This window comes from Triticum dicoccoides, chromosome 4A (genome assembly GCF_002162155.2).
Source record: "Triticum dicoccoides isolate Atlit2015 ecotype Zavitan chromosome 4A, WEW_v2.0, whole genome shotgun sequence".
Lineage (NCBI taxonomy): Eukaryota > Viridiplantae > Streptophyta > Magnoliopsida > Poales > Poaceae > Triticum > Triticum dicoccoides.
The window spans coordinates 532,283,617-532,293,477 of record NC_041386.1 but is presented as its reverse complement, the minus strand read 5'-3'; the positions used below and the strand labels follow the sequence as shown (position 1 = coordinate 532,293,477).

The 9,861-nt window shown below is 42.6% G+C and overlaps 1 protein-coding gene across 2 annotated transcripts; it reads right to left on the bottom strand.

The window, feature by feature from the left end:
- Positions 1-243: 243 nt before the first annotated feature.
- LOC119286562 (21.9 kDa heat shock protein-like) lies at positions 244-1,360 on the bottom strand. 2 transcript variants are annotated; one of them, XM_037565943.1, is made up of 2 exons: positions 559-1,360; positions 244-456 (listed from the first exon to the last, which is right to left on the bottom strand). In XM_037565943.1, the coding sequence occupies exons 1-2, from the start codon at positions 1,317-1,319 to the stop codon at positions 390-392; spliced, it is 828 nt and encodes a 275-aa protein (XP_037421840.1). In that variant the 5' UTR covers positions 1,320-1,360; the 3' UTR covers positions 244-389. The 2 variants fall into 2 exon arrangements, with proteins under 2 accessions (XP_037421840.1, XP_037421841.1); XM_037565944.1 differs by having other exon boundaries at positions 547-1,359.
- Positions 1,361-9,861: the final 8,501 nt, after the last annotated feature.

The window sequence follows — 9,861 nt, the reverse complement described above, 5'->3', positions numbered from 1 at the left end:
CCACGCCCACGCAGGGGGACATGCCGCCTGCTGCCGGCCGAGCTCCCTCGCCAGTGCTCTTCCATGCTCACGCCAGGGGACACGCCGTCCACCACGGATCCAGAGGAAAGCACCTACGCGCTGCGGGCCGCAACCAGCGCTGTATTTCTCCCCCTCTCCCCCCTGAGTTTAGTTCAGATTTCAGTTCAGCCTTCTTTTGTATGTTTCATGGAATGATCCAGATCCAAATGAAATTATTGAAACTGAAAGAGAAAGGTTCACAGAATTAAGCTCAAATGCAGTCTACCAAATAAGATCTATTGTATATAGCATCTTTCATGCAACAATATCATACAGTGCACCAAACACACTTCTCAACCAATCTCTGCATCAGCTCAGCCAGGCCACGCTCACCCAGGATCCCTCGTGCGATGCAGGCTAAAGCCACCCAGGCAACCAATCACGCCCTTAAGGTACCTGAGAGCAACAACATCACACGCAAAGGTAAGCATGAACCGACAACAACACATCCAAACGTGACGCATCGCTCTCGTCGTGGTTTCCTACACGAAAGCTCACATCTCGGCCTTCGACGGCCTGACCTCCGCGTCCGCGCCCTTGCCGCCGCTGTTGGCATCCTCCCCGGCGATGTTGATGACGCGCGGCTCTCGCCTTTGGTGCTCGGCAATCTTGGGCACTGTGACGGTGAGCACGCCGTCCTCGAGGCGCGCGGCAACGCGGTCGACGTCGGCGCCGGCTGGCATGCGGAACCGGCGCCAGAACCTCCCCGCGGCGCGCTCGGCGCGGTGCCACCTCTCGCCCTCCTTCTCCTCGTCCGCCTTGCGCTCGCCGGAGACCCGCAGCACCCGGTTCTCCTCCACCTCCAGCTTCACGTCATCCCGCCTCACCCCGGGCACGTCGAGCGAGATGACGTGCGCGTCGGGCGTCTCCTTCCAGTCGCACCTCGCCAGCGCCACCGCCGACGTGATGGACCCTCCCGGGCCGCCTGCGGACGCCGGCCTCTGCACCGCGAGCGGGGTCTGCTCCAGCACCCGGAACGGGTCGTCGAGCAGGTCCCACAGCCCGCTGCTGACGCCGTACGGCACCAGCCCGGCGACAATCGGGGCCAGAACGGCCAACGCCAGAACAGCCGTAGTCACCAGAGCCTTCTTGGACACTGCCGCCATTGCCACCTGTTCTGTATGAAGCTTCAATTGTTTGATGAGACCTTGCTGTTTCTTTCTCGAATGTGTGGATGCGCTATGTGTGCTTGATTCTTTTTCTCTCTTGAGATGATATGTAGTAGAAAGTGTTTGCGCGCTATTTATAGAAGGTGGCATGAGGGGTCAATTCCATGAAGGTGTGAGGTGAGCTCGAGGACTCGAGAAAGTTCGTTCGGTCGATCATTCCGTTCATTTCTAGGAGCTTCGCGTAGTGTTGAGTAGGAGTCGGGGACGGAGGTGGGTGACGAGGTTGTTCCAGCATGCTCTCGAAATATCTTCGGCCTGGCCGGCCAACTGGGCTGGCCAATTCGGCGTCATCAGGGAGTTTGTTCCTTGCTGCTGCGAAGTTTTTTTTCGCTTTATTATATCTATATCTATATCTATACTCCTATCTAGTGTATGAATATCACCCCATATGAACGGTAGGATCTTTCTTATATGACGGCCCACATTAACTGTCTTTGGGTGAAGGACAACGTGGCTGCAACTTAGACCGTTGGATAGACTAATCGAACGATCCACAATGCAGGGATTCGCGGCAGCCCTGCCACGGTGCTGCAGCATGCCCCCTCTCTGAACATATGCATGTACGTATGGGTGATTCTTCTCTGTCCTGAAAGTTCTGGCATGCTCACGTGTAGTATAGCAACTACTACTATAGTAAGCAAACAAGAGAGACAGAGATTAAAATATTCCGGCATGCTCACGTTAGAAAAAATGAAACCAACCCAAGAACTAACCCTGTTGGCTTTTCTCAGCTGTCCAGCTAACGGATCGACGCTCCGCCCTCGCATACTCACGTTAGTAGTAGTATTAGCGAGATGCAGCGGTACAGCATCCGGGAAGGTGCGTATTTCTCTTTTTGTCAAATTAGAGAACTGCAAGTATAACAAAAACATGAATGTGATAAATGTTGGGACTTAATAGATCCATTTTACAAATGTTATGACATGGTTTTCACTTTGTTTTTATTTAAAAAAAGTTATGTATATTTGAACCGATCTAATATATGTAGTCGTTGTTCAAATAAATTTCTCTAGATTCTCCTTGAGCCACGTCACCCAAATTATTTCTGCCATTGGACATAGTAGATTAGTCTATGACAGCCATCAGATCTACACTTGGGAGCAGTTGCACCAAGCTCATGCACCTAAGCATGCAATGCCTCTCATAACTGACGTCTAAACATGCATGCGTCGCCATTTATCACGTCCTTTATTTGATTTGTGGTTCTGGACAGTGTATTGTAAACTCCATCAGTCAATGAATGAAATAATTGTTTTCCCGCTGCTGTTGGTGTAGGTAGCTCTTTTGATATTTTGCTTTTTGTTTTCAATATTACTTTCCTCTTTATCTATGAATTGGATTGTGATCTCTCTTGGAGTGGTTTTTGTATTGTAGCTTCTACAATCTCAAGTATTAACCCATCAAGGTGCTAAAGTAAGTCCCCTCTTATATATCAAACGTGTTATAGGATCTCCATCTTGCCCATATATCTTGCATGCCATATTTATTGATGATTAATTTATTTTCTCATGTTTACAAAATAATCTGACGCGGTCATTGGATCCAAAACCTTACTGTTTTCCTTATGAATCAATTAAAGTTACACGAAAATACTATTACTACCATCAGACCTATTTGCCCATTCAATTATTTACATGCATACTGTGTATGCATATGTCAACAGTTGCAGTGTCCATTTTAATTCTTCCTTTCTCATACCAGCATAACACAAGAAATCCTGCTGCAACGCGCGGAGTATCTACTAGGTACTAGAGAAGGAGGTCCCTAAGGTACGTAAGATTCCTACAGGTTTTGGGGAAAAAAAACATGAATCTTGTTCCAAATTCGACATTGCCGTGGCCCTGAACATTTTATAACAATACATGAGTCTTGTTCTTAATTTGTGAACATTCAAAAAAATCAAGGACATTTTCTAAAATTTACGAACACTTTCTACTTTTTGTGAACATTTCTTAAAATTCCTGAATACATTTTTCATTTTGCAAGTACATGTTTCTAAAATCTGTACTTTAATCCTGTGGCCAGTGTTTTGGGGAGAAAAACGGCTAGAAACCCGAAGAAAGGAAAGAAAATCGATCAAGTGTCCCCGTAGCACCAAAGTGAACTGTCCGGTCGCTCACCTCATGTGCGATTGCCCACCAATTCGTCGTAATGAGCGTCATATTAGAGCACTCCTCCTAACCAATGCTTAAGGCAGAGATGCATAAGGCGTAGAATAGGATTTCCCATAAATGAGATGTAGAGGGTTTCTAAAGAGAAAACCGGCATTTTCGTCATATAGTTGACACAACATGCATTCTCTCGCACCTACTTGGCTTGGCCCGGCCCAATATTATCTTTGTGATGTGTGCATTTTTTCGAGTGTTAAGAAATATTTACAAATATAATTTCTAGTTTATTTTATATTTAAAAAATACACGTTAACTTTCTAGGGTTTCTTTGGTAACATTTAAATTAAATTCAACAAGAAAATGTATGCGCTTTGAGTTTTTTATTTCTTTCGGTATTCTACGGTTTCCTTTTTCTTTTTGTTTCTCATTGCCATTTATAAGTCTTATATATTGTTTTGGTTCTTTTACTTTCAGTTTATACTCCTAGTTTTTGTCTATTTTATTTCCTTTTCAGGTTTCCTCTTGGGGTTTTCTCCTTTGGGTTTTACTTTTTAGTTTATATAAAATACACAACAAACACTTTCTAAGTATACCATAAAGGCTTTAAAATACATGTTGGACATTTTTCAATATTTGATGAACTTCTAAAATATAGGATAGCAAATTTTTAAACATGCAGTGAGCATTTTACAAACACTTTAAACATTTAATAGTGCATGGTGACCATTTTTTACACATAAATATTTTTAAGTACCTTTTTAAATATTTTGCAATACTTTTCAATATTAAACATGGTTTAACAATATATCCTTATATATATTCAGAATCTCTATACCCATTTAGGTTGGCGTGCATGTTTATGGCCTATATATTTTCAGAATCTCTTATATATTTTCAGGATGTTCCCTGTTTGACGTGCGAATAGGGAACATCCTGGTCCTGCTATATTTGCAACACGCACTGTGGCGAGAGCTGCCCTACTATATGGGCCGGCACATTGCCTGCTCCCCCTCCTTATCGCGTTGCAAATATTCCAGTACATTCCATGAACTGGTTTTGTGTTTTTCCAATGTGTTTTTATTTTAAATTTTTAGGTTCTAATTTATAATTTTTAGTTTTTTATTCATTTTTATTTCCGTCAATATATTTTTAAAATACGAATCATTTTTCAAATCTAATTCCTAGATTTTTTTAAGTTTGGAACATTTTTCAGAATAGGAGAACATTTCGTAAATTCATGGATATTTCCCAAAATTCAGAAAAAAAACTGGAACATATTTTAAATTTGATACTATTTTTTCAATGCGTGAACACTTTTCGATATTCTGGAACATTTTTAAAGCTCATAAATATATTCTGAATCCTGGAACATTTTTAAACATTTGGAATTTTTTTAAATTAGAGAATAATTTTCAAATTCGGAATATTTATTCAAATTCGTGAACTTTTTATGAAATTCTGTAAATTCGGGAATATTTGTGAAGTTTTTAACATTTTATGAATTCAGAGAATTTTTTAAATCCTGATTGTTTTGTTGAAATTTGGAAATTCCGAATATTTTTTTGGATTTGCCAAAAAAAATGAAATTGTTTTTTTAAATCATGCATGTTTTTTGAAATTCGAAACTTCTTTGAAATACCAAACAATTTTAGGATTTTTTGTGAACATTTCTGAAAGAAGGGGAAAAGGAAACAAAAACAAAATGAAGATGGGGGCACTTGTTTCTGAAATGCAAAATGGGTAAGCAAGTCTAGAGGGAACTACAGCCACATGAAGTCAAAACAGCCCTGCATGAGTGTCAGAATCCGCAGGCAATGTTCGTGCAAGTGCGGTCACTCACACCTGCACATCGAGATCTTGTGCTCGTGCTTCTGTGGGAATGGTGGAATGTGAGAAATAAAGCTAACCAGGGAGAAAAATTAATGCCAACTGAGGCAATACCATACAATGTCAAAAGGCTGCTATATAATTTCCAAGGCACAATGGTGAACAAGGAGCCCCATGCAACACAAACTACAGTGCGAGTATGGACCAAGCCACATGAGGGTGCCGTCAAAGTTAATTTTGATGCTGCTTTTTATGTGGAATCATGAGAAGGAGCTTGGGGCTATATTCCCCGGTCAAGCCTTGATGAGTTCATTGATACGTTTTTAACGTATCTATAATTTTTGATTGCTCCATGCTATATTATCTACTGTTTTCGATTATACTGGGCTTTATTTTTCATTTTTATATTATTTTTGGGATTAACCTATTAACCGGAGGCCCAGCCCAGAATTGCTATTTTTTGCCTATTTCAGTGTTTCAAAAAAAATGGAATATCAAACGGAGTCCAAACGGAATGAAACCTTCGCGAACATGATTTTCTCACCGAACGTGATCCAGGAGACTTGGACCCTACGCCAAGGCATCAGAGAGGCGGTCACGAGGATGGGGGCGCCCCCCTCTAAGGCGGGGGCGCCCCTGCCTCGTGGGCCCCTCGGAGCTCCACCGACGTACTTCTTCCCCCTATATATACCTACGTACCCCCAAACGAACAGAAAAGGAGCCAAAAACCTAATTCCACCGCCGCAACTTTCTATATCCACGAGATCCCATCTTGGGGCCTGTTCCGGAGCTCCACCGGAGAGGGCCGTCATCACGGAGGGCTTCTACATCATCATAGCCCCTCCGATGAAGTGTGAGTAGTTTACCTCAGACCTTCGGGTCCATAGTTAGTAGCTAGATGGCTTCTTCTCTCTTTTTGGATCTCAATACAAAGTTCTCCCCCTCTCTTGTGGAGATCTATTCGATGTAATCTTCTTTTTGCGGTGTGTTTGTTGAGACCGATGAATTGTGGGTTTATGATCAAGTCTATCTATGAATAATATTTGAATCTTCTCTGAATTCTTTTATGTATGATTGGTTATCTTTGCAAGTCTCTTCGAATTATCCGTTTGGTTTGGCCAACTAGATTGGTAGTTCTTGCCATGGGAGAAGTGCTTAGCTTTGGGTTCGATCTTGCGGTGTCCTTTCCCAGTGACAGAAGGGGCAGCAAGGCACGTATTGCATCGTTGCCATCGAGGATAACAAGATGGGGTTTATTTTATATTGCATGAATTTATCTCTCTACTGTTGGGGAACGTAGTAATTTCAAAAAAAATCCTACGCACACGCAAGATCATGGTGATGCATAGCAACGAGAGGGGAGAGTGTTGTCCACGTACCCTCGTAGACCGAAAGCGGAAGCATTATAACAACGCGTTTGATGTAGTCGTACGTCTTCATGATCCGACCGATCAAGTACCGAACGCACGACACCTCCGAGTTCTGCACACGTTCAACTCGATGACGTCCCTCGAACTCCGATCCAGCCGAGCTTTGAGGGAGAGTTCCGTCAGCACGACGGCGTGGTGACGATGATGATGTTCTACCGACGCAGGGCTTCGCCTAAGCACCACTACGATATGACCGAGGTGGATTATGGTGGAGAGGGGCACCGCACACGGCTAAGAGATCCAAGTGATCAATTGTTGTGTCTTTGGGGTGCCCCCTGCCCCCGTATATAAAGGAGTGGAGGAGGGGGAGGGTCGGCCCTCTCTATGGCGCACCCTAGGGGAGTCCTACTCCCACCGGGAGTAGGATTCCCCCTTTCCTAGTAGAACTAGGAGCCCTTCCAAGTAGTAGGAGTAGGAGGGAAGGAAAGGGAAGGGAAAAGGAGAAGGAAGGAAGGGGGCGCCCCCCTCCCTAGTCCAATTCGGACCAGCCCATGAGGAGGGGTGCGGCCACCCTTTGAGGCCTTTCTCTCCTTTCCCGTATGGCCCATTAAGGCCCAATACGAATTCCCGTAACTCTCCGGTACTCCCGAAAATACCCGAATCACTCGGAACCTTTCTGATGTTCGAATATAGTCGTCCAATATATCGATCTTTACGTCTCGACCATTTCAAGACTCCTCGTCATGTCCCCGATCTCATCCGGGACTCTGAACTCCTTTGGTACATCAAAACACATAAACTCATAATATAACCGTCATCGAACTTTAAGCGTGCGGACCCTACGGGTTCGAGAACTATGTAGACATGACCGAGACACGTCTCCGGTCAATAACCAATAGCAGAACCTGGATGCTCATATTGGCTCCTATATATTCTACGAAGATCTTTATCGGTCAAACCGCATAACAACATACGTTGTTCCCTTTGTCATCGGTATGTTACTTGCCCGAGATTCGATCGTCGGTATCTCAATACCTAGTTCAATCTCGTTACCGGCAAGTCTCTTTACTCGTCCCGTAACACATCATCCCGCAACTAACTCATTAGTTGCAATGCTTGCAAGGCTTATAGTGATGTGCATTACCGAGTGGGCCCAGAGATACCTCTCCGACAATCGGAGTGAAAAATCCTAATCTCGAAATACGCCAACCCAACAAGTACCTTCGGAGACACCTGTAGAGCACCTTTATAATCACCCAGTTACATTGTGACGTTTGGTAGCACACAAAGTGTTCCTCCGGTAAACGGGAGTTGCATAATCTCATAGTCATAGGAACATGTATAAGTCATGAAGAAAGCAATAGCAACAAACTAAACGATCAAGTGCTATGCTAACGGAATGGGTCAAGTCAATCACATCATTCTCTAATGATGTGACCCTGTTAATCAAATGACAACTCATGTCTATGGCTAGGAAACTTAACCATATTTGATTCAACGAGCTAGTCAAGTAGAGGCATACTAGTGACATACTGTTTGTCTATGTATTCACACATGTATTATGTTTCCGGTTAATACAATTCTAGCATGAATAATAAACATTTATCATGATATAAGGAAATAAATAATAACTTTATTATTGCCTCTAGGGCATATTTCCTTCATCTACATCATGTCATCTTGCTTAAAGCGTTACTCTGTTTTTAACTTAATACTCTAGATGCATGCTGGATAGCGGTCGATGAGTGGAGTAATAGTAGTAGATGCAGAATCATTTCGGTCTACTTGTCATGGACGTGATGCCTAGATATTCTCATAACTATGCTCAATTCTGTCAATTGCTCAACAGTAATTTGTTCACCCATCGTAGAATACTTATGCTCTTGAGAAAAGCCACTAGTGGAACCTATGGCCCCCGGGTCTATTCTCATCATATCAATCTCCATCACTTTAATCTTGCTTTGCTTTTTTACTTTGCCTTTTACTTTTCACTTTGCATCTTTATACCAAAAATACCAAAAATATTATATCTATCAGATCTCACTCTCGTAAGTGACCGTGAAGGGATTGACAACCCCTAATCGCGTTGGTTGCGAGTAGCTATCGTTTTGTGCAGGTACGAGGGACTTGAGCGTGGCTTCCTACTAGATTGATACCTTGGTTCTCAAAAACCGAGGGAAATACTTATGCTACTCCGCTGCATCATCCCTTCCTCTTCGGAGAAATCCAACGCAAGCTCAAGAGGTAGCAAGAAGGATTTCTGGCGCCGTTGCCGGGGAGTCTACGCAAAAAGTCAACATACCAAGTACCCATCACAATCCCTATCTCTCGCATTACATTATTTGCCATTTGCCTCTCGTTTTCCTCTCCCACACTTCACCCTTGCCATTTTATTCGCCCTCTCTCTCTATCCTCCCTCTCTTTTCCGCTTGTCTTTTTGTTTGCTCGTGTGCTAGTTTGTTTGCTTGTCGTCATGGCTAGTCTCATATCTTCTCCGTTGTCTCCCGAGAATGAAGTTCTAAATTTTAAACAAAGGGAGGGAGAAAATCTAAAAGATGCTTGGTATAGAATTTGCAATGCTCAAAATAGAGCTACCAGGAAGCAATCTACTTCAGTTCTTCTCCGCAATTTTTATGTAGGTGTTAATCCTTAGTATAGATATATCCTCGATACCACTACCGGAGGGAACTTCTTTGGTAGCCATACTTTTGATTCTTATAATGCTATGTTAGATTTATTTGGCTCACCACCTCTTTTGGTTAATGGAACCACGTTAACTTTGGAGCATGTTATGCAAAGACTTGAAATTATTGAAAATAAAGTTGCTACTATTGAATTGATTGAAAATCTAGATAAAAAGATCCACAATCAAATTACTCAATATGGATCTAAGGTAGTAATGACTTTGAAAAATATTAAGGAAAAAGAACCCATAGTTAATGAGAAGATAAACTTAGATTCTACTAGATTTGATAAACTTGAGGGTATCATTACAAACTTGGGAACCGTTTTTCTTCCGTAAAGAATACTCCAAGTCCTCCTACTAAAATTGCCAAGCTTATGTATATTTATAAAAATAAGGGTGAACCATCTAGTAAGGAAACTGCGGATCTTAAATCTATAAGTGTCCATCCCAATCTTTTTCCTATCATTAAGGAACCAATTGCTACAAATGAATTTTTCGATCTTGTGCCTAAAAGTTTGATAATCACTAGAAATAAAGAAATTCCTAAGGGAAATATATGCCTCATCGAAGAATTTCCTACCAAAGATGGCAATACCTAGATCTATCCTCGCTTTTATGCCTAGCTAGGGGCGTTAAAC

Excerpts from the sequence above, each read along its gene's own strand:
- LOC119286562 (XM_037565943.1), bottom strand. The coding sequence starts at position 1,319 with ATGCCACCTTCTATAAATAGCGCGCAAACACTTTCTACTACATATCAT. Across the intron at positions 457-558 it reads AGGCCGTCGAAGGCCGAGAT|GTACCTTAAGGGCGTGATTG; the intron begins GTGAGCTTTCGT and ends TGTTGCTCTCAG.